This window comes from Sitophilus oryzae, unplaced genomic scaffold, assembly GCF_002938485.1.
Source record: "Sitophilus oryzae breed Bouriz unplaced genomic scaffold, Soryzae_2.0 scaffold_381_pilon_pilon, whole genome shotgun sequence".
NCBI classification, from domain to species: domain Eukaryota; kingdom Metazoa; phylum Arthropoda; class Insecta; order Coleoptera; family Curculionidae; genus Sitophilus; species Sitophilus oryzae.
Window position 1 is genome coordinate 2,549,113 of NW_022146953.1, and position 26,662 is coordinate 2,575,774.

At 32.7% G+C, this 26,662-nt stretch overlaps 1 protein-coding gene across 3 annotated transcripts in view; it reads left to right on the plus strand.

Moving 5' to 3' along the window:
* LOC115885312 (homeobox protein homothorax) overlaps positions 1–26,662 on the plus strand; it is a 394,897-nt gene that overhangs the window by 34,231 nt on the left and 334,004 nt on the right. For all 3 annotated transcript variants that reach the window (XM_030904184.1, XM_030904187.1, XM_030904186.1), the window contains 2 exons: positions 6,753–6,976; positions 25,281–25,422. In XM_030904184.1, coding sequence (XP_030760044.1) covers positions 6,753–6,976; positions 25,281–25,422 — 366 coding nt within the window. The remainder of the gene's footprint in view (positions 1–6,752; positions 6,977–25,280; positions 25,423–26,662) is intronic.

Here is a 26,662-nt window from a genome sequence, read left to right on the forward strand (position 1 = left end):
CATATCCAAAAATTGGTGACTGTGATTTCCAAATCGGCTTTTTTTCTAAAATAAACAATTTTAATCGTACACTCTCACTCGAAATGAATATGACTTTGACCCAAAAGATTGGCGCTTTTCAATAGGGCCAAGAACGACGATTCTTTGCCCAAAGAATTAACTATCTTTTAATAAGCTTTAAAAAATTACTTTAGAGAATAGAAGAATCTATCTGTCCAAAGTATTTCACTTTTGACCCAAAATTAATATGCAAAGAAGTTCTTGCTACAAGAACAATAGTCTCTTAGATTCATGCAAAAATTCTTGATTGAAAAGGGACATTTCTTGATTAAAGAGAGACTTTCCTTAAACCAATAGCGAATACCATTGACTCAACTAAAATTTATTTTGATTTGGTTGCGAAGTCTATACACCATATACAGGCATATTACGAGGTATATTATTTTCTGATAAATTTAGGTTTTCCTAGTCTGTAGTAAGTAAAGTGATATTATTTTCCTCGATAGTAGGTAGTTATTTCTGCTTCTTGACTCCTTGGTATTTTTTGGGGTGGTTCATCACTCTACAAATTACAAAAAAAGTGTTACATGACGAGTAATCAAAGTAAAGCAAACAAATTATTAAAATTATAAGCTTTGGTCACATTTTGTTTTTTTTTAATACGACGACTTGAAATTCTAAAATTTTTGTAATTATTTGCATACAAAAATCGATACCTATATATTCTTATTCTATCTATAGTCACGCATGCATTATCTATACAGGTGAATTAGGTAAATGTTTCTTACCTTCAGATATAGCAAATAAATGCTCTAATTTCCATTTTTTCAGAAACTCCTTAAATAATCCATATATCCTAAAATTTGTCCATAAAAAATGACAAATGCATGTTTTAGAATTTTAGAATTTAGAATGAGTGGGAGGGGGGTTAATCACTTTGACCTTACAGATCCATTGTGTCCCCCTTTCTTGAATCATAACTCATCATACAGTCCCAGGGCTTTGACAAAAGCCAGTATCTGGGACGGTTTTATAGAGGGTAGTTCTCCATCTCCAATATCAGTCGTACCAAAATTCATGGCACGAATGGTTGTCGTCTCGGCGCACTCAGTGATGAGGTGTACTGGTGTTTCACCATCTTCCCCACAGAATCTGCATTCGCCGTTTCTTCTTAGTTTCAATCTACTGAGGTGTTCATTGAGGAGACAGTGCCCTGTTAAAAACCCCGTGACAATCCGAAGATTGTTCTTACTCAGACCCAGGAAGATCTGTGATTTTTCTTGATCATAAGCCCTCAGAAACTTCTTCGAGTGTCTTAGACCATTGCAAGATTTCCATTCCAGGTTGCGGATGGAATCTTCCAAGTTCTTTAGTTCCGCCTTGAGTTGGTTACCACTTGGAAAGCAGAACGGTTCTGGTCCACTTAGTGGAGTGTTCGCTCCTTTCCTAGCTAGATTATTTGCTTTTTCATTGCCTTCTATCCCTTGGTGAGCAGGCACCCAGTGTGGAGGACTTTGTTTTCTTTGCCTAATTTATTCAGCTTCTCTATGCATTCTTTGAGCAATTTCGAATTGATTGAGACTGAGTTGATCGCTTTTAACGCTGCTTGACTATCAGATAAGATGGCTATTTCTTGTTTCCGATAGTTCCTATCTAAGATAAGTTGTACGCATCTTTTGATAGCGTAGATTTCTGCCTGTAGGATACTAGGGTAAGTGCCCATTGGTTCGGAATATTTAGTTCTCGACCCAAATACTCCGATCCCTGTTCCCGTATTGGTTTTGGAAGCATCAGTATATCAAGTTATGGTATGGTCGGTATGGTCTTTTAACTGCTGGGCAAGCGTTTCGCTCTTCCAATCCTTCTTATTGCTCAATACTACATTGACATGTTTGTCAAAGTTGTACGTTCTTGGCATATCGTCCACTGGGAGTTGCAGGAGTAGTATTTCCTTTTTGAGGGTGTTCCAAGCCCCTGATCTGACAATTCTCCCAGTACTAATTCCGTTAGTGACCATTCTAATCATTGTCGCATTGGCATATCTACCAATGACAATGTGCAGTGGTGTTAGATCTAGAATGACTTCCATTGCTGCTGTTGGACAGGTTCTCATGGCTCCTATGATGCAAACGCATGTAGTCTCTGGACTTTGCATAGGTTTAGCCTTGCCGTCCGTTGCTCTAGTTTTGTGTACCAGGCAACTGCTCCATAAGTAATCATGGGTCTTACTATCATGGTATACATCCAGCGCAAAATGTTAGGGGAGCAGCCCCATCTATTTCCGGCCAGTCTTCTGCATATCGTGAGAGCCTTTATGGCTTTGCTGGTAGTGTTCTTAATATGCCTGTTCCACAGGAGTTTACTGTCCAGGAAACAGGCATATTAAGAACACTACCAGCAAAGCCATAAAGGCTCTCATGATATGCAGAAGACTGGCCGGAAATAAATGCATGTTAATAACGATCACTAATTTGTTATACGATATGCGTTTAAAAAGCAAATTATACAAAATTCCAAGTGGAAAATTCCAAGCAACAAAACCCGTGCGAATACTATGATGTGCGACCTATGAATCCATCGTCATCGTCTTTGCGTGTCGTTATTATTTTTCATCAAAAGAGTATTTAGCTATTGGAAAAATAGCCATGTTTCTTGAATGAAGTACTTCCTAGCGTATTTTTGTTATTATCTAAAAACAATGGTGCACTTGGTTGAATGAAAATAGATTCAAGAGGAATTTTCGAATTTTTCAAGAGAACAAGTTTTCTTGAGTTAAGAGAGTTTTTCTTCAGGCAAAATATTTTCTTTCACGCTAAAATAAATTCTCTTGCCACTAAATTTTTTTTCAAGAACGATGACGACTTTAGTTCAAGTCTATCTTTTTTATCAGTGTAGCATAATCATTTATTTCTCATCCAAAAGCATGAAGAACAGTTCAAAACGCAAAATTCTGTGCTCTGACAACACAAATACCTGTATTTTTCGCTCGGGACGTCATCCTACCTGATGTTTTGTCGTAGGCCATGTACCGGGGCGCTCGAAAGAATGCTTTACGACGTCATAAATATAAATCTTCCTTAAAACTTTCTACGTTTACGACCAGGGCTATATTACGGTCTCATTGTCGTTGTACGGTTATACGTCTCCCGACCTTAACGTTCGGCTTGAATTTTGACAGATTTCGATGGCTTTTTTCTGTTATTTTGAGAGAAAATCTGTAGATAAAGAGGCACGTCGAATGGATTGGCCACCCTGTTAATTACTGAGTGACATTTATGACAGTATATTTTCTCAATTAATTAAAAAAATGTTTGAAATTTTTGCTGTACAAATATATTTGTTTTATATCAATAATATTACTTTACTTTTGATTATTACACAAATTAATTCTAATTAAATAAAGTTATTAGAAATAAGGTCCTAAAAAAAAGTTAAAAAATCAAGGTCCTAATTTGTTGGACTTTCATTGATCTTCACTTTTTATGAGATTCTACTGACAATCTGAAAACTGACATTGACCACAGCTGAAACACGCTGAAATATCTAAATAAATCTAATAATAATATCTAAATAAAAATAAATAATAGGAAATAATACACATACTACAGAGAAAAAGTAAAATAAATATAACAATAATTATTTAAAATCTGAAATATGAATGATTTTTATCGGCAAAATCTCATCTTGAAAGTGATATATTTATTTTAATAACAGTTGAACAATAACAATATATATTATTATTATTTATATATAATTTTTAAAAAGCCTCTTGCTAGAAATGGATATTAAATTTTTTTCAATAAATAGAATAACGTATCGTATTGGTGTGCAATTACTCGTGAAAATGATGAAAAACATTTTCCGAGCTGATAGAAAATCTGTTCGAAATTCTAAATTAAATATTTATGGATGAAATTGTTCGATGGCTGATAGGAATATAATAGTACTCCAATATTCACACATTTTATAATAAAAAATAATTTACTAAATTTATTAACACGAAAAAGAAATTCAACTACTGAAAAAAACATTGTTTAGATACCAGATTTCTACGAAGATAAAAATGCTTAAAGCTAGCTTTATTTCGTTCATTAAGAGACCTTTTTTATGTAAAAAACGCCGTAAATGTATATTTTTTAACTCACTAGTTTTATACAGGCACGGACAAAAAGTTATTACTCTCCCAACAAGTTAAAAAATATGTAGGTGGCGCCCTCTACATGTAGAAGTCATATTGACATCAAAATCAAATTTCTCATGTTAAAAAACCTCCAGATACCAATTTTCATCCAAATATTGACGTTACTTCAGAAATTATTTGAAAAAAATTGAAATAAAAATGAAACTTGTATCTCCGAAACTAAGCATTTTAGGACATACATTTATACCAACTTTTTCATTTATTTTTATCTACAAAATACACTGCCGAAATTTCCGAAATACAGTTTGCACCACCCTGTATAATTTTATACAAGAATTTCACTTAATTGCTTTGATAGTTCGCTTCGAAAAAAACACACACTAACGATACCTATTTATTTAATTTCTTATTTTCTGGAATTTAGCCGATGTAGTCCCCCCTTGCCCCATGTCCCCCTAAAATGCGGCGCACAACGACAGTCTAGAACGGGCCTAACGAGAATTTTATGCAAATTAGGGAGCGTATAAAATAATTTACGCGCCTTAAAAATGGCTTTCGCGACCCGTCGTATTCTCATTTGAATACGCCACTGCGTTGTGCGGTGTCTAATGTCAGTGGTAATTAAGATTTGAAGATAATAACGGGTAACATTGCCGAAATATTTTGACGGAAACTAAAGCCACGTCTAAACGTAACGGTTTACCTGCCAGTGTTAACTGTTCAGTCAAAACGTGGTGTTGATGATTTTTGTGTTCTGGTGTTTCCCCATTTTCCCAAGAGAATCTGCATTCGCTTTGTTTTTGCTTTCTTCTTCTAGTGCAGATCCATTAATGGATGTTTGCGAAAAAAACATTTTCCATTCTCTGTTCCGGGCGGTGTGTAATATTCCTCAGCCAAGACATTTTCTTCCTTCCGATACCCCTCCGGCCTTCGATCTTGCCTTCTATCAACAAATGCACGAATTGATATTTGGGGTTTCGCATTATGTGCCCCAGGTATGCGGTCTTTTTCTTTTTAATCAATTCAAATAATTCACGCTCTTTGTCAACGCGTCTGAGAACTTCCTCATTTGTCAATCTAGCCGTCCAAGGTATCTTCAGGATTCTGCGATATAGCCACATCTCAAAAGCCTCCAATTTGTTGATGGTAGCTGCTTTCAATGTCCAACCTTCCATACCATAAAGGAGCACCGACCACACATAACGCTTTACGAATCTTAATCTAAGGCTAAGGTCAATATCAGAACAGACAAGTACTTTTCGAAACCTCAAGAATGCCTGCCGAGCTTGGTCGATGCGACATTTAATTTCCTTGTCTGATGTCCAATCTTCGGAGAGCCAGATGCCCAACTACTTAAATTTATCTACTCTTTCTATGGGCCTTGAGTTAAATGTTAGGATGTAGTTTATAAACACAGCTGGGTTTCTGGATATAATCATAAATTTGGTTTTCCTGATGTTGATGTTTAAACCCATGGTTTTGCTCTGTTCTCCTACCTTGTTGACCAGTTCTTGTAGGTCGTGTATATTGTCTGCAATTAAGACCGTATCGTTTTTGCTTTGTTGTATCAAAAATGTCAAGAAAAATATAAAATTTTCAAATTTTTTTTGCAAAATACCTTATTGATGTTGAATCGAACTCTAGTACCACTTAAAATGCTTGCACTTATTTCAGAGACACCCTATATATCTCTGCCACACTCTTAAAAAAGGATAAAAGTTACATAAAGAAAAATGATACAGTTATAATGTTAAAACAGAAGTACAATTATATATGACATATAGTTCATTATATACAATATTATATCAGAGAATTTTATTTTAATAGCAAGCTCTGGGAGTAAAATTATATGTTTCTACTCAGTGCCAAAAATTTAGACATCACAAAGTGTCATTATCAGCAGATTGAAATTTTATGTAAACGATAAATTTCACTAGAGCCAGTAAACAAACTTTATATTAAAATTAATACGAACATTGAAATAAAATTTTGCTTGTTTCTAGGCCAATTGGAAAATAAATTCTAACAATTTTATTAGAATTTTTATTATGAATTTCCAGAAAAAAGAAACAATCTATTGATAAAAAGATTAGATTATGCGCGTCACCGTTCGAGATTAAAGATGGTTTTGTATTTTTTTCTCTATTTATATAAATTTTATTTAAGCTACTGTATCAATATTTTCTTTTCAAATAATTTCTAAAAAAAAATATTATTAAATATAGTATTTTTCTAAAAAATTGAACTATTTTGAGCAAACAAATCTTAGATACATTGTTCTAGAACCACGCTTGTTTGTTTTCTGTTGAAACCAAGACCACCAAGAGATTTTTAGCCTTACAAAAAATATTTTTGGCCCAACTCAAAAACTACAATTGATTTTAACAAACCAACCATAGCCACCTATTAGTAGCACTCTCATAAGTTATTTATCATCGAGACCAAAACCACCAAAGCCTTACAAAAAATATATTTTTTAAAATCTCAAAAACTACAATTGATTTTAACAAACCTACCGTAGAAACATATTCCTAGCACCCTCATTGTTTGTTTTTCATCGAGACCAAGACCTCCATTACAGTTTTTCTCACCTAAATCTCCATTTTTCCAGTACGACGATGGCATCCACTCGGGTTACATGGACACCGGCGCTACGGGCGGCATGTACGAGCCCCACGTGGCACACAGGCCCAGCATTCCCGGACTACACCACTCGCCCCACTTGAACCATGCCATGCACCCGTACCATGCGAACCATGTGAACCCGGCGGCCAATCACGTGATGGGCGGCGCCGTACCCGACGTCGGCAAGAGAGATAAGGACGCCATCTATGGGTGAGTAGAGGAAAATATGATGTTTTTCTTGATAAACGTATCTAGAAACGACCGACAGAGGTTTTTCTCTATCTCAATCATTGAATTTGATTATTTTGTGAATTGAGATGATTGAGAAAATAATTCCACTGTCTAATCGGTCTATCATCACCATGTCGAAGCCATAATAATTGAATATTGTATCTCCAAAAAATCATATATGGGTAAAAAAATATTCCAATAATATAAAGTTCTTATTAAGTTAAGAGTCTCTCTGATACTAGAAGTCATTCTGTCATTATTACAAATCAAAAACGTGTCAAACATAAAATTTAAAGTATAATATCTTTTTAAACAACTTGTATGACATATATTCTCGAACCACTTCAGAGAAAAACATATTTATACTAACAGGGACAATGCCAGACGCTAATCGCAGGCAATCGAAAGAGTTCATTGAGTCTTGGAATAAATTTCTGTACTACGGAGTAACAGATAAATATAAGATCTGCAAAAGTCAATATTTATCGACTTGGGTATTGATAAACACGATAATTTTACCTTGTATTATTGATATCTTCAACTTGAGATTAAATATTATCAGCTTTAAAGACGGGAATGATGTTGGTTCTTACCGTTTTGGCTACTGTAACTTGTTTTACAGTAGTTTTAATAGTTCTAATTTAAGTACTATCAAGTGAACTTGATTAGTTTGAAGAGATGACGTTTATACTTATATATTTGTCGTAAGCATATTTTTAAACACTCTGACAAAATATGTTTCTGTTAATCAAATTTTACAAAGATTGTTTTTAGAAATCTATCAAAGGGTGTCAACAATCCATTTAGCCAAGACTTACGTACGCGAGTTAAATAAAAGCTTTTAAAAACAAACTTAAAGGTGTAACAATATCTTCTTTTTACAAGTCTATCTTTCACCGGCCGGAAAAAAATGAGGTAAATTTTTAAAAGTCATATTAAAGGTAATTCTACACGACAACGTGACACGCCCATACACGTAACATTACACAGGCCAAGCGACACGAGATCGAAACAATAGATTTGCCATGTAATCGTGGGAAAAATCTCACGAATTCGTCATCTTTTGGTCCCGGCACTTGTCGAATATATGCAAATTCTTCTAAGTCGCTTAGATCATTCAGGTATTTGTGGTTTTTCTATTGGGTCATAATATATGCTTTCGTGGATAAGACTAGGTCATTCCAACTCTGTTTTCAACATATTTATAATGACATTTTTGTTCGACTCCTTCTGTTACATGTGTTAGGTTGTTTATTTTTCATTGATGTTTGTCTCTCTTGGAGAAAGAATTTCAAAACTTCGACATCTAGTGATCACAAGTACAGTTTATAATACCATGCAGATTAAAAAACGCTTTTTCCGACACAAAGTTGATTAAAATCCGCTCATTCAAAACAGAGATATAGACATTTGAATGAAAAAAATTATTAACCTTCCCCAATACTTTGATATTTTCGAAAAATAGACAAAAATGGTCTAGAGAAATAAAGTTGGTTATTGTATGAAGATTACAGTGTTTTTTTATATTTTTATCATAGTTTAGTTAGGAAAATTTGATGGAGAATTGGAGATTTAGATCTTGTAGTGACTACGTGAAGCAGAAATTAATTTGAAATGTTCTCTAACTCTTCAATTCAACCAGGTAATGTAGAGAATACGATTTCTAACTAGACAAGGAGCGAACACTCCATTAACTGAACCAGAACCGTTCTGCTTCCCAAGCGGAAACCAACCTAAAGCAGAACTCAAAATCCTGGAAGACGTATCTATCCGTATCCTGGAATGGGTATCCAGCAGTCCAAGACACCCGAAGAAATTTTTCAGGACTTACGACCGGGAAACATCAAAGATTTTCCTTGATTTAAATAAGAAAAATCTTCGGATTGTCTTGGGTTTTTTTAACAGGACCTCCTCAATGAACACCTCGCTAGGTTGAAACTAAGAAACAACTGTTCTGAATTCAGATTCTTTAGGGAAAATGGGGAAACACCAGAACACCTCATGTCTGAGTACGTCGAGACGACAATATGCCATAAACTTTGGTACGACTGATATCCGAGATGGAGAACTAACCTCTGTAAAACCGTCTCAAATACTGGCTTTTGCCAAACCCTTGAGACTGTATAATGAGTTATAACTCAAGGAAGGAGGGACACAATAGATACAATCTACAATCAACAAAGATAATATATTTTATTATAAAAATCTTTTGGCGTAGAGGTATCTACGAGGTATAAATGATCTAGGGTTTTATTCTAACGAAATCAAGTGCCTGTGTGTGTTTAAGCCGGTCCTGTACCGAATTCTTTGATGTGATTCTTGTGTCGGTCGAGACGATATGCAACTGAGGCTTAATGGACCTAATCGTGGGAAAGTTTTTAAAGGTTTGTGAGGTTCCTTGTTTGTTTGTTTCGTTCCTTGTTTGTTTGTTTCGTTAAAAGAGTGTGGTAAATGGTTTGTTTCTAATGCTTTGATTTGCGAAAGATTCAAATAGCTGTGCTAAAAGGTGTGCTGTGCTAAAAGTCAGTAATATACAGTATTACATATATGGTTGTACAACAGACAATAATGGGTCTAATGAAGGTTATGATGATATACTCTGATGACTACGTACGTCATCATAGGTTGAATAAGCTGGAGATATAATGAAGATGATGATCATATCCTAAGTCTTAAGATTATAATATGTCTCCAAACTATGTCAGGTCTAGGTCATAGACAATCTAACAAAAGCAAGACGCGTCAACGCTGTACTGCAAAACGGTAACAAGTTTGATAAGAGTTTATTACCGCGCTTGCGTCAACTGGCCTTTTAGACGAGGACTGTTTACTTATGGATTGTGTATTTTGTAGTAGCCTTTTAGACAAGGATGTTTAATTAAAAAGCGTTTATTAAAATCAAATAAATTTATTTCCATCGGTAAAATAAACAATAATTTCTGGACATAACAGATATAAAAACAAAAGTTAAATAAACGAAAACGTATTCCTCTTATTAAAATAACAAAAAGATGAAAAAAAAACAACAGTTATGGTAAACGAAATAAAAGCATTATTCTTCAAAAGGTACAAAAAATAATTATGTATATTATAATATTAATAATAGGAACAACAAGAAACATCTTAAAAATATACAACTTTTCAAATATAAAACAAAACATAAACTTCACATTTTCACAAGAATTTGCAAAAATATTAACATTTCGAGTCTATTATAAAATATAAAGCACGAAAATTCAAATCATAAAAAGATTAAAAAGATAAAGATTCTTATAACTTACAGTGAATTTGTAGGACCTTCGTTTTGTCTACGTTAGCGATGTAATCACAATAATATGTATAATCACAGTAATTATTATGTTCTTCATAAATGTAAAATGTATTAAATTATTTGTTTTCGTTTTGTACGCTAATAAAATAATAGTAATAACCAAACAAAACGCAAAATCAGGAATTCAACAGTTCGTTCAACGATGGTTCAAGGCAAAAACGTTTTTCGTTTTATTTAGGTTAGGTTTGACGAGTGCGACTGCGCGATGATTTCTGACTCAACTGGCCAGCGCAAAAACAATAATTCGACTTCCTCAATCCTTTGTCAATCAAAGTCTTGCTTTTGTTAGTTTGTCTATGGTCTAGGTAGAACGATTTTAATTATACCAATGAACCATTCTCTTCAAAAATTAAACTAAAATAAAATAAAAGACCGAACTTCTACTACAATATTAATATTTCTACTGTCCTCTAAAAATGTCCATCATTCTAGACATCCTAAATTAAGATAGATTTTATTCGCACCAAATCCGTTTAAAATTTAAATCCGTCTCGCTGTGAACCAAAAACGAGAGAAAAAATACATATAAATTCCTATAAATGTTTTATAAAAACCGCTATTCTCCATAAAGTGCCACATAGTAGATCCGCATATTTTATATCGCTTGATAGAAATGATATATAAGCCATATATCGAGAACTTGTATGAATATTCATGAAGCAATTAATCGAGAAAAAAATTGTCTGCTTGCTGGACTCGAACAGAATTCCGAATTTTATTTAGACAATTTGAAAAACGTTGAACGTATTCAAATAGAAATTACAGCACAGGTTAATGTTTTGTTTATTGTATTAAGAGCCGATAAAATTGACGTAGATTATGCTAATGTTAAATTATTAATGTAAATTTTTTCTTGGGTTACGTAAATAAAGAAACTCGTAGATTTTTTTTGTTCTTTTCTTGTATCTTTGTAACTGGTATTTTACTGACCTTTACTGTTTTATATTCAATCAGGCTTAGAAATGTTATTTAGTTACTTAGTTATTTAAAGTATCGTTTAAAGTAAAGTGATTTTCACCCTAATGCATTTTAGTAACGTTATACCGTGCTGGCAACTGTTACTTTTGGGTCGGCATTTACATGTGTGGAAGTAAATCGCATAGGGATCTTATTAAGTCGGAGTGAGAGAAATGCGACGCGCGACGGGTGTGCTGTTGCGGCGTTGCCGGTACGCTTTTCCCTGTTTATAACGAGAAAACGTCAGTAATCGCGATAAATTAAAAACTCAACTTTTTAACACATAATAGGCCATAACTCAAGAACCACTTTAGATATTGAAACTTTTTATTTTTTTTTTCGAGATCGGATATTTTACAATATGTTTACATAAGAAAAATTCGATAAGGTTGTTTTTTCCATTCAAAAATTGTAAACAATCCATCCATTTACTTTTAGAGCATAGCAATTTTCAGCAATCGTGTAATTTTTTTATTGATAAAGATTTTCACATACTGTCTACAAAGAAAATACAGCAGAAATATTAACAAAGCTCTTGAAAAAACTACAATCTATTATTTCTAATAGATTTCGAGATATCGATTTTGGAATTCAGAGTTCTAATAGCGCCGACCATTATCGAACACCCACTCAATTCCACTTATCTTTGCCAAAAATGCAAGTGTTTCTAGCTTGCACTTAAAAAAAATTCAAGCATTAGGGAAAATTACAACGACTCGTTAATAAATTTACAAATTAAGTATCCCGAGACGTAATTAAATCGTGAAGCTGAACGCATGACGTACCCTTTTCCTAGAACTTTAAGTACTGACAGAGGTATTGATTGGGTCGACCGGTCAACTGCGACAAATCTCCTTTATCCCCTTCCACGTCTCTTAGCGATGTGCACAGTTTCTCGGTTTATTTCATACGTTTGGCAACGTGTTCACTCTCCTCTCTCTGTTCAGTACATTATAAACGCATTGTACTCTTCTTACATACGGAAATCTCGACCCAAGACTAACCTTTGCCAGCCCTTAGTATGTTACTTTTTCAAACATCTTCTTCAAATTCTTCAATTTAATAGTTATTAGTAAGAAGTTTCACTTCACATTTACACACATAATGCACACACTTTTTTATATCATTTTTCAATATAAGTATCAATGTAACGAACATATTATTTTCCAAGTTTAACAACTTTTGTTTTGAATTTCCATTAAACCAACATGTTAAAGCATAAACAAATAGTGTCCAAAAAATCGTTCGGCGCCCACAGCACGTGACGTTCAGCCTTTTATACACATAAAGTTAAACCGTTTATATTTCTTTTATTTTTTTTCTCTCTTACTGACGCTGGTCATCACTTAAGCAGCAGCTGCCGCTTGCTTTTCGTTTTATAGGGCTGCGCTGCGGAACTGGTCCGGTACCACCTTCGACCATAAACCACACAGACACCCGTTTCTGTCACACTCAGTCCTGAGGTCAATATAAATCACGGTTTGAAAACTCTTAAGTGCCAGCAAGGTGTGGTACTTACTATGTCAGAGTATCAAGTTTGATCCCCAGCCGCTACGATAGATTTGTTTATCTAAGTCAGTGAGTTAAGAAACTCTTAACTCACATTTTGGTTTATTTCATAGCGTTTAACTCACGCATTTTCATTACCGCACTCCTTGTTTACATGACTACTGCCTTGCGGATTCCACTCAATAGCTCTTCCAGCGATGTTGTTGCCACTTGGCTTTAAAGTGTGACCAATCCACCTCCATTTCCTAAGTTTGATCTCATTATACACCTGCTTTCTGGTTGGTCAAGCTCCATAAATCCTTATTTTTATAGTATTTGGCCAGAATATTCCTACAATTTTTCGCAGACAGCGATTTGTGAAAACTTAATGGCGATGTAATTTTCCAGGTCTCTTAAAAGGAAAATCTTAAGTTTAGTAAATTGAAGTACCGTCTAGATCTCCAAATATTGTTGAGCATTCCAAATGTTATTCTGGCCTTGTTTACTCTATTTATGATATCTTGCTCTCTGCGTCCTTTGCGTTGGTTGAGATTATGCTACCTAAGTAAGTAAAATTATTTATTTCCTCTATAGGTGTTGTTCCGATGAGCGACGTTGTTGGTACAAGCTCTCATCGATTTAGTTTTTTAATATTGATTTTTTATTGAGTGTCGGTTAATTTAGAAAAGCGTTCGACCGTGTGCGTCGTCGAGACGTTGTACACCTTCTTTACAATAGGCAAATCCCACACAACCTCGTTAAAACCATGCAAAACATATATGAAGCGAACCAAATTCAAGCTAAAATTAACGGGGTCCTGACCGAACCAATAAATGTAGGCTGTGGTATCCGACAAGGTGACTCCTGTGCCCTCTTCTTTTTTCAACATCATTATGGACGAAATAATAGGAAATGTACGTTTACTGAAGGGATACAGTATGGGCGACCAGGAAATTACTATTCTATGCTATGCCGACGACGCCGTATTGGTAGCTGAATATGAGAACGATCTACAGCGCTTATTACATCGATTTAATTGCACTGCCAAATCACTTAATATGATAATATCGACCCAGAAAACTAAATGCATGACGACATCAAAAGTACCACGAAGATGCAAACTGGAAGTCGAGGGCAATGTTATTCAGCAAGAGATGAAGTTCAAGTATCTAGGCATAGAAATCTCAGGATATGGTGATGTAGAAGCGGAGGCGTGAGAACGGACAACGAAGGCAACCAGAATAGCAGGATGCCTGAATGATACAATATGGCGAAATAAAAACATTGAGGTGGAGACTAAAGCGAGAATTTACAAGGCAACGGTACGACCAATAATGACATACACTGCAGAAACTCGACCTGATACAGCGAAAACTAAACAACTACTAGAAACAACCGAAATGAGAGTACTACGCAGAATAGCTGGAAAGACGCTTCTGGACAGGGAGAGAAATGAAAGCATAAGAAGAGCGTGCAAGGTGGAAAATGTAAATGAGTGGGTACTCAGCAGAAAGAAAGAATGGAACGACCATATCAGCAGAATGGACAACAGAAGGATAGTGAGAGTTGCACGCGACAAATCACCGCTAGGTCGCAGGAGCTTAGGACGTCCACGAAAACGATGGAGCGACAACTTATCAGTCTGACCGGTAGAGACGACGAAACCAAACAGGCGATTCGCCTAGTATGAAGTAGGAAGAAGAAGAAGAAGATCTTAAGACCTGCAATCCGAGTTTCCTTTGCCATGTCAAGTAATGTTGATGCCATATCCGCGTAACTATGAGAAAGGAGACAGATGTCATCTGCATAACTGCCATCTTCTAACATACCAAAGGGATCCCACCATGTTCCACGATGATTCCTGGAAATACTACAGGTTTGTTTATTTAAATAACAATATTTATTTATCTAAATAGAGTGATCATCTAGGTGTCACTTCAAGACAGACAATGGCGAAGCAACTTGAGTAAATTTGTCTATTAAAACAAATTCGGTCGCGGTGATTAACTTCACACTTCCCATACAATATACAAGGGTGTCTAGTTAGTGCATGGTCTAGGGACACCGGCGAGGTGAAAATGTGTGTGTATTCGAAATAATTATTTAGCACCTTTATGTAAACGGTGCCGGCCGGTCCAAATTCGGTCAAATATTTGAATAAGAAACGGAAACCAACAGCTTTCAACGCTTATTTACTCTATATCGAGACGAAAGATAGATAAAAGGGAACATTTTCGTATGCATTTCAACTTATTTTTTTTATTTTTTTATTACAAAATCACATTTCAATCTACAATAATAATAATAGAGTTTATAGGAACATTCAGAGAAACAACAGAGGGCTAGCCCGCAGGCTATACTTAGGAAAGCATCTGACCATTAATGAGCTTACTCCGGAAAACTAAAACTAATTCTTTCCCCATTTAACCGACTCTCTATCTCCAGTAGTTTCCGAGATACCCATAGAGAACATCGTAGAAAACTCACCCTGTATAGTTTTGATTTTAATTTTGTTCGTTTTAACCGCCCGAGAAAAATAACAGACAAAGTGTCAAAGAAAACATACGAAAAGAGAATACCCCGAACGCGTGGCTTGTGGTAATTTTAGTAGCCCGTTTAAACAGATACAATTTACACTTCTAACGGTAAAGAAGGGTTCTTTTACGACTATTTTTAACGATCGCGACCAAAAACCGCGCCGATCTTAACAGAGACCAGCCCAGACATCAAAGAGACGAATCTTAGCCAGTCAAAATATTTACGGCACGATCAAAAACCGGCGGTTTTTATGTTTAATTCATTGCTAGCTAATAAAAAAGCCATAAACGCTAGACCGTATAGTAGATAGAGGTATGTGAATAGTAAACTATGCCGATTCGTAATAGATCTGCATGTTTAATATGAATTTGTCCAGGGTTTGGATTGGTTTACATCGAAGAAACACGAAGACATCTTTTTTTCTTGAAGCTTTTTCAGAAAATTTTAAACTTCCTGTTGTTGAATGTCTTTAAAAAACTTGTTTGTCTCTTTACAAACCCCGTGACGGTGAGTGCTACTTCCTACATATCCGATCATCATCATCGTCATTTTCAGCTTATTCAACCATTTCAATTATGGTGTAACTCCTTCAACATATTTAGATATTTTTATTTTCATTGTAATTTATTTATTTATTTATTTATTTATTTACAAAAGACTGGGATGCAACAGAAAAAAAATCCCCAAAAAGCATCCTCGACTTAATGCTAATATACAGGGTTGTTCACCACATACGACTCGGAGTATTGTAGCTAAACGATTAGATTTTTACAAATTGTAAGTTTTGGGTTCGTTGAAGGACTGTTAGAGCTACAATTTAAAAATATTTTTACCAGATACAGAGTGTCCCAAATAAATAAAAATTATCAAAGTTGTATTTTTTTAAATGGAACACCCTGTATATTATTACATTTTTAGTTTCTACGATTAAAATAATGGTAAATTTGATTAAGGTTTATTATACTTAAACCTTACCGTTTTTGAAATATTTTCAATTTTGTGAAATTGCAACAAAAATTTTAAGGCTTCATTTCTCCAAGAGTATCAAAGTTTTTAATACTAAATATTTATTGAAGTTTATTTATTGATCAGTTATTACGTTGCAATAATAAAAATAATACTACCTCATACAGAGTGTCTAAAAATTTATTTTAAATAATTTCCAGCTTTAAACGGCAATAACTTGTTTAATTTAAATAGAACGCCCTGTATATTTTAGGAGAATCAGATGCACAATTTAATTGTCTATCAAATTGTATTATACCATTTCTTACCTATCCCTTCAAGTTTTCGAAGAAAATGCATTTTCTTATAATTTAGACCTCATTTATCAATATACCTATGGAATATTGACATTTTAGATTGAAGTTCAGATCAAGTCAGACAAGAATCAAGTCAGACAAGAACAGATTTGATTAATTTAAAGCTAGTAATTATTTAAAATACATTTTTAGACACTCTGTATAAGGTAGCATAATTTTTATTATTGCAAGACACAATTCAGTAAATATAAATACTTGAGTACAATATTTGGTTTTAAAACGTAAATACGCTTAGAGAAATGAAGCATTAAAATTATTACTGTATTTTGACAAAAACCAAAATATTTCAAAAACGGTAAGGTTTAAGTGTGATAAACCTTAATCAAAATTACCTTTATTTTAATCGTAGAAACTAAAAATGTAATAATATACAGGGTGTTCCATTTAAAAAAATACAACTTTGATATTTTTTATTTATTTAGGACACTCTGTATCTTGTAAAAATATTTTTAAATTGTAGCTCTAATAGTCTTTCAACGAACCCAAAACTTACAATTTGTAAAAATCTAATCGTTTAGCTACAATACTCCGTGTCGTATGTGGTGAACAACCCTGTATACAGTGTACTTACTTAAATAACAAACTTATTCAAATTATAATATTAAAAGATATTTTTAGAAGATAAATTTTGAAAAACTGATGTAAACCTAGTCAGCAAGAACCGGCTGAGAAACACAGTCAGTCCATTGGTGACGTTAATTTTACTGGCCAATAAAATCGAACCAATACGAATATTAAGCGCGTAGATTAAAATTTTATGATGGCCTTCATTACAGTAATCATCATTACTATTATTAAAAAAATATGGGCATTTTTCGAAATTGATTTGAGAGCCTCGATAACATTTTGTATACTTATTTATATCTATTCGTTTAATTTATGTGGAATTTTATATAGATTACAATTTCTTTAAATTTTTCTCCTGCATTAAATAAATAATATGCAGTTTTTTATTGTGGTTTAGAACTCAGAGTTTTTTTACACCAACTTGGAGTGTACAGAGCGATCACGTATTTTGTAGCCAATAGCCTGTTTTTTCTTTGAAGGTTTTACATTCTGAAGAATATACCTATATCACCATTGAACATAGTATCAGTGAATGTTTCTGATTTTTTTATTAGAATATCTTGTATGGGAAAGTGGTAGTAATGGCCCTTCATGTCCCTTAAGTACTAAAGTAATTAAGAAGTTGAGTTTTGTTGATGTAAATAATAACTGTTGCTATAACTCAAACTCTTGCTAAAGAATTTTCATCCTTTTTAGTTCGGATTTTGTTTCTTTGGAGTTACCTCAAGTGGCAACAAATAAGACTCACCCTGTATGTACTAAAAGTCACTGGCTTGAGAATCGACGAACCAAGGCACATTTTTCAGTGGCATAAACCTTTATCGTCAGTTAAATCTATATAAACATGTTATTAATATTATTTCGAAATATTTTGCAGTCATTATACACAATTAGAAAAAAAGTAAATAATTTCAATAATTATTATTGCAATTTAAACGTTTTATAATTAATCTTACTACAATGTCGTATCGATAATACAATCGAGCTCGAAGTGTTTAATAATAATAATTATTTAATAAAAAAATCGAGTTGTGTTTAATTAGCTACATATTAAAGTTCAGACCTAATTTGAAATTTGTTTATAATATTATATGTTTATGTTTATTTTTTCTTCGTGTAATTAAGGCTAATTTCATAAATTTATTTATCCTCAATTAAAGTAGTTTTTATTTTTATAGAAAATTAGCTGTAAATATTATTTTTGTTCGGGTTCTTTAGACACTCTTTGACCAACTTCTAATTGATGGTTGTATTAATTGATTGATCGCTCTTAAGGATGCTTGGACACAGATATAACATTTGTTGATTTACGGAAAGCATACGACACTGTCCCAATATCCAGACTATGAAGAGTACTGGAACAATCTACCATTAACCATACATATATAACAGCTCTTAAGGAACTATACAAGGACGCAAAATCAAAAATAAACGTAGGAAAAGAGCTTACAGAAACGCTTATAACCAACAAAGGCCTACGTCAAGACTGTTGCATCTCCCCTACTCTCTTTAAAATATCCGTTGCAGTCGCTTTAAAAAATTGGAAAAGAAAGATCCGTGGTATGGGCTTAGAGATTGACAATGAGTGTTTGTTCACACCTCAATTAGCAGATGATCAAATAATAGTCGCCAATAACAAAGATGATATGCAATATCAGTAGTATGCTAAGAAAACTTGAAGAATACGGAGATTGTATAGATGCACAAGAAGGAAATTTGAACTTGGACAACGGTCAAGAAATTATTCAGTATCAAGAGTATGAATACTTTAGGAATTACATTTAATAACACCGGAACTGATGGCAGAGAAATAAAGAGAATGATTATCAACGCGAGAAAAATAATCGGATATCTAAATGGAATCTTATGGAGCAAATCAATAACAAAGCGAAGAAAATTCAATATATATGAGGCCATGATAAAGCAGCCTCCTATATGGAGCAGAAGGGGATAGAGGCTGTATAGAAATGGATTCCATTCGAAGATCAATGGGAATTTCCAGACAACAACGAATAAGAAATAATACCATAAAAAACAAATGGATATAGATGGCACAATAACACAGGATATAGAGAGAAAGCAGCTGATCTGGTATGGACATGTAGAGCGAATGAAGAATACAAGATAGTCTAGGAAAATAATCAATTGGCAACCAAAGGACAGAAGAAAACAGGAAAGACCGAAGTGAAAGAAACCTGTCAACAGAGGATTATACCAATAGAACAAGCTGGAAATCGAGTTTAGGAATTTTCCTTTTGAGGCTGCATTGTATTTAGTATTGACGGTAAAAAAACAATAAATCCTAACCATATGATAGTAATTACTTCAATACGTGATTAAGTCGGTGTTATCTCTCATTCTGGTTTGTTTACTTGAATACGTCTACCAATACGAACGGCACATGCGATACGCGGAAAATCAACAAGCAGTATGTCGTCGGTATAAAGAAAAGGCCGTCGAATAAGCGATGATCCGCGACCTGTGGCGACCTTTTCGAGATGGTACTAGCGATAAGAGCGCCATCTGCCAAAACAAACGAACAATGGAAATGAGAAACAAGTGCGCGCTGGCCGGGGCTATCTGGATTCTCGTGACCCACCGCGCGCCGGTTTGTTTTAAGGAACATTAGACTATATCGCGTACATAGACACGTTTTTACTTCAGTGTACCATACGATAAAAAAAAAACGTTGTCAAAGACGGCTGGGGAAAGATAATCGATGATAATTTTGTCGAGGTCAAGCCCTATAGTCGATCATACGGTACAATCTGCCTGTGAATTAAAATGACAGACACGACTGTCACTGTTAGGTATCCTCCTGTTATATATATCCTGGCTGTAGTCTAAGAAATCTATTAAAAATTTAAAATAAAGTAACATAAGTTGTATTTTGTTTGTAGAGTTTATTTTATAACATTTTTATAGAGATATTGTTGTGCTGCTATTTAGTAATAATTATAATCATAACGAAAACCAGAAATAGACGGAGCAGTTCGGATTTGATTAATTCATATGGCAGCGGTTACACGCCAGTGACGTAGTCAAATAATAGTAAAGCGTTCCGCGTTGTATTTTAAAAGATAAAACATAATAATTCATAATATCATCGAAGCAAGTTAAATAATATAGGATATAAAATAATGAAGTTTGTTATGATTTCAATTTATCATTTGTTGTGCACTTAAATTACTACTAGTCTATAGTTTTAAACAATTTTCAATGATAGACATAAATAGATATTCTTTAATATAATACATAATAATTAATTAAAGTAATTACGAAGAAAGTATTATTATTAGTTATTGTATCAATAAATAATATCAAGACAAAAATATAGTCATATATATACAGGGTGTCCCAGAAATAAGCACAGATATTTTAAGAGGCAGTTAGATCTGGTCAAAAGAAACATCTTTTTTCTTTACCATTTTTAAAATAAATTGAAAATAGCCGAGTTATTAGGTTTGAAAATTTAAAAAAATAATGGCAACATTTTGAGAACCGCTGACCATAACCGGCTATTAAGGATTTTTCAGCTTGTTAGACACACTGTGTTGCCACATAGTCAAAAGAAGTATATGCTATAATTAGTTAAATCTGAAATCCCCGGAATGAGTTGTTGTGTGTCGTTTGTATACGGTTTATTTGTCTGACTTTTTCGATGTTCCGAATAGCAAATTCCTAAAAAATGTTGGTACTTCTTTTATGTGATCTCAGTATGAATAATATGGTGAATTATTGTACTAAATTTAGTTCTAAATAAAGTTATATTGCGGTATAATCATGAATTTCGTAAAACTCATAAGAATAATTTTACCCAGTTTGTAAGTACAAACGAAATATTTAAAAGAATGCTTTTTTTTATTGAAACATGTAAATGTTAAGAGTTATTTTTAAGTATATGTAGTTAAAAATAGATATAAAAATGTGGGATGCGTAAAAAAGTGGTTTGTTTCTAGAATTGTTAGTAATAGACTGTGTAATAGAATTGTTAGTAATAGATACGATTTGAATTAATACTCGTAATTTTTTGTGTAATTGTGCAAATTTAAAATTACGGTGAATACAAATGTGAATACAAATAATGTTGAATATGCATAATATAGGAGGTGGCAACACTGCAAGGTTTAGATGCACCGTAGGTGAATAAACAAGTGGCACTAAAAAGTGTTTTAGTATTTCCCGGAAAATGTCATGAAAAATATAAAATTTTCAACAATTTTTTTTCGCAAAAAAAACCTCATAGGCGTGTTTCTGGGGTCGAAATATACTACCAGTTAAAATATTTGCATTTATTTCTGGGACACCCTGTATCCAACGGATCCAAGAAGGTACCATACTATATTTAATAAATAGTCTTTTATAGTTGTATGCCTACGAAAGTAAAAATATATCTATTTATTAGACTTATTTCCCTTTCTTTGTCCTGAGGTGCGCCACTGTTTTACATTACGCGTTTTTACGCTCTCGCGAAAAAGAGCAACCGCGATTCACGCCATAATTCTTATTCTATTCAATGAGAACGTATTAAAAATTACGTCAGCGTTATTTTTGAAGCGTTTTAATTATTAGACTTTGAGGCGGGGCAAACAGCATGTATCAGATACATATGCCAGATAAACACGTACAATACATACGTAAAAACCGTTATTTTTGCTCTTTGGAGAACGACAGCGCACTGATTTTAAAGAAAATTGACCTAGAATTGACCGTAGAATGAGTCAACTTACTCACTCCCAATAGGGAAAATATAGACTATAAAAATAAATTACGAACTTCTTAAGGCACCATTAAAAAATAAAGAAGAGTACGGACGAAGTAAATGACGTCTAGGGCTTGACCTCGTCAAAATTATCACCGATTGTCGTTCCCCAGCCGTCTATGACGCCGCTTTTTTTTTCATCGTATGAGTTTTCTAGGTAAAAAATTGCGTGCTTTTAAATTATTATTGAATCAAACACTAATTTTATAAAATTTCATAATTCAAGAAAAAAACTATATTAAGCTAATATTTTTAAAGGAAAATTTTAAATAAAGACCCGAATCATGATATCATAAACAAATTAAGACAAATTATTGTTTTTATCAATCTGTACATATCACAATTAGTATTCATTTATTTATATAAAACAAAATAAGAATAAAGAATATGGTGTTCTGTATTATCGTAAGTTTTATCACTCGGTGGATACGAATGTCCCAAAATAATTCTGACAGTGATCCTAAAAGCTGTCGAAACAATTAACAGAACGTCTCTAAACGAAATCAGTTCATTAATAGATGTTATATTTCTCCAGTGGCGTACTAAAATTGAAGAAAAATTTAATAATATAACATTAAAAAAACAGATAAAAAAAACTACAACACTATACTTAGCGACAAACTTTGATCGTATTTTCGAGAGCAGTTCGATATTTATTGGGACTGAACAGTAGAACTCACTGCCAGAACTTTTTTAAAAATTTCAAAATACTGACTCTTCCTTCTTTATTCATTTTTGAATCCGTTTTCTTAATCCGCAAGCACATATCTGCTATTCCCGAAAGGCCACCTCACAACTATCCACTTAGGAATGCGGAGCACGATCTATATCTGCCAATCCCGAGCTCAGAGCTAGTTAAAGGCTCAATACTGTACAATGCCAAAAAAATGTACAATCATCTGCCTTTGATCAAGTCGCTTTCATTCTTTCCCGCATTTCGCAAAGCTCTGAAATCATACTTACTGATGGAGAGAGCCCTATATGCGGTAAACGACTTTTTTGTTGATGTTTAATCTTGAATAATTGCGAATTTTAAAATTTTGATCATCTCACATACTGGTTAAAGGTCTAGTATTTAATATTTCATAATAACTATTAAGTGTAACTATTTACAAGTTTACAAAGTAACCATTTACAATTTTAAAATTGTAAAATTTTTATTGATACGTTTTTTTGTGTTCTGCAATGTATGTATATGTATGTTCTATTTGTGATTTTAATGACATATTTTTTTTGGAATTGTATGCTATTTTTTTATTATATTTTAATGACATATTTTTTTTTAAATTGTATGATATTTTTTTATTATTTGTATATTTTTTGTGTTTTTGTTTGTTTTTTAAATGCTTTGTCGATGAAGCTATTTTGGCTTTTTGTACAATAAAGCTTTATTTATTATTATTATTATTATATATTAAAAATGACTTTTTGTGCCTGGATTGTAATGTCAAACGTACAGCCTCGACACAAAAAGTTTCATTTTTACTCCTAATAAAACAATATACGATTTTTTGGTGAAAATTTTCAGAAAAAAGACTTAGGTCAAATTATAAAAAAAACTGAAAAAAATGTCATTCTTTTTCTCCAATCTGCTTAATTATAGGGTTAATAAAGATATCATTAAAACAAAGCCGTATTTATACGGCATAAATATCACATTTTAGCATTTTATTGCTGTGATAAAAACGGTACAATAAAATGTTTGATTCGTTCAGCTTGCGACATGAACGAAACAAAACAAAACTGACCTCGTACGGCGATTAATCATAAAAGTCAGACCGAATTTGTCACCGCAGATATATCTATCCAGTAGGTCAGTATAATTATCGGTTTGTTGATATTTCAATATATTTTCGAAAACAACATACCATGTCATCCTCATTATATACATCATCATTTCTAGAGTAGTCACAAGTCAGTTTTAAAATGACTTCAGTCAAATTCAACATAAAGTTCAATAATTGATTTAAGTCTTAAGTCTTTGACTTAAGTCATTTTATTTTAAGTCTAAATTTTTAGTTTATTGTCTAAAAAAAAATAACAGACCATTGTAAACCCTTAATATTCACATTAAAAAAAAACCTTTAACACATTTTAATTAGATGGGAATTTGCCACTTTTGGCATTTGCCAAAAAAAAAAGAAAAAAAATATTTATTTTTTTTTGATCGAGAGAAAAAAAATATTTATTTTTTTTCTCTCGATCTTGTTCTCTCACAGCCATGACAATTACATATTCTAGTACAGAATTGAACGCTCTACAAAAAACGTCTCTTATAATTTTTCGATAAACCTACTCCTTCAGAAGTTATTCACGGTTAAAGTTAACCACTCGGTAAATTCCTAAAGTTTTAAACTTTTTTGACAAAATTATGATTATTTTTGAAACATTTAATCTATTACTGTAAAAACATACAATTCTGATGGTTGGGAATTAAGAAATCTTCAAGTCTAATGAAGTTTAAACCATTTACGTATAGCTGATTTATTTTAATAAACATTCTTATGGTTAGGTTTTTAAAAGTTAGATTTTTATATTTTTGATATTTTTTTTTGTATGTTGGCAAGAATGTTTTTAAAAATAAATTAAAATCGTAATTTTAATAGAAAAAAAAATGTTAGGAAAATAACAGAAATTTACCGAACTTACTTAAAATTAATTAATTAAGTACTGGGCAAAAGAATACAAGCTCAAAAATAATAAGTATTAGAATTAACAACCTGTCATGAATTCAATTGTTTTCCATAATTTCCAATTTTTTAAATAAGTTTCCAATAATTTTCCATAAAATTGATTATCATGGTATCATGAAAATTGCTTTTTTTCAAACAATAGATTAAATTTTTCGAAAATAGTCATAATTTTTTCAAAAAAGTTGAAAAATTTAGGAATTTGCCGAGTGGTTAATTTTAGCCGTGAATAACTTTTGAAGGAGTAGGTCTATCGAAAAATTGTAAGATACCTTTTTTGTAGAGCGTTCAATTCTGTACTAGAATATGTAATTATCATGGTTGCGAGAGAACTAGATCGAGAGAAAAAAAAATATTTGCAAAAAGTGGTAAATTGCCATGTGATTTAATTTGGAAACGAATCGTCTTTGGGGCAAGGTTTAATGTGAATATTAAGGGTTTACAATGGTCTGTTATTTTTTTTAGATAATAAACTAAAAATTTAGAGGGCGTCGCGTCCTGAGAAAAATGACCAAACCAAACCAAATGCATTTTTGTTTAAATTGAAAGCCTCTGGTGTATTTTATCTAAAGATTTCTTTTTTCCTTTATAAAATTGATTGATTTATTAATTTACTCTCTTTTTTCAGACATCCGCTGTTCCCTTTGCTAGCCCTAATTTTCGAAAAATGCGAACTAGCCACATGTACACCCAGGGAGCCAGGAGTGGCGGGAGGAGACGTATGTTCGTCGGAATCCTTTAACGAAGACATAGCGGTTTTTTCAAAACAAGTAAGTGCAATTTGTTCATCAATATTCCCCTGTGACATTATTTAGAAATGAAAAAAAAATCTTCCATTAACATGGGAGAAATATCTTAATACAATTTGAGTAATTAATCTTGACAATAATATTTTAGTTGTACCAAAACAACAAAGATTAATGCAGAACAAAAGATTCCAATATAACTACCGAATTTCGGAGATTGTACGGTATTAATAAATATTTTTTTCGCTGTGGGACGGGTTTAAAAATAAAAAAAAATCTGCTTTAGTACGGGTGTCCCAAACGTCCAAGCCCTGTCACATTTCTTGGCACGCACTTGGTGCAGAATAAAATATTGTCTGCTAAATATATGAAATCCGTTATATCTGAGTTGGAAAATAATAAATGACGCGCAAATTTGTTCAGCCTAGTTTTCATTTTTCTCTAAATATCCAGTATATTTTTATACAGGGTTGTTCACCACATACGACACGGAGTATTGTAGCTAAACGATGAGATTTTTACAAATTGTAAGTTTTGGGTTCGAGGAAGGACTATCAGAGGTACAATTTAAAAATAATTTTACAAGATACAGAGTGTCCCAAATAAGTAAAAAATATCAAAGTTGTATTTTTTTAAATGGAACACCCTGTATATTATTACATTTTTAGTTTCTACGATTAAAATAAAGGTAAATTTGATTAAGGTTTATTATACTTAAACCTTACCGTTTTTGAAATATTTTCAATTTTGTGAAATTGCAGTAAAAATTTTAAGGCTTCATTTCTCCAAGGGTATCAAAGTTTTTAATACTAAATATTTACTGAAGTTTGTTTACTGATCAGTTATTGTGTTGCAATAATAAAAATAATACTACCTTATACAGAGTGTCTAAAAATTTATTTTAAATAATTATTAGCTTCAAACGGCAATAACTTGTTTAATTTAAATAGAACACCCTGTATATTTTACGAGAATCAGATGCACAATTTAATTGTCTATCAAATTATATTATACCATTTTTTACCTATCTCTTTAAGTTTCCGTAGAAAATGCATATTCTTGTAATTTAGAACTTATTTATCAATATACCCATGGACTATTGACATTTTAGATTATTTTTAAAGATGTACCAAATTTTAAAGAGTACAGATACTAATATTGTCGATATAGTTCGTTTATTTCAATAAAAAATAAAAAAAAACTGTTTAAATATTTGTTAAAGAGGATCAGTTAATATGATTCCAGTATTCAAACAACATTAACT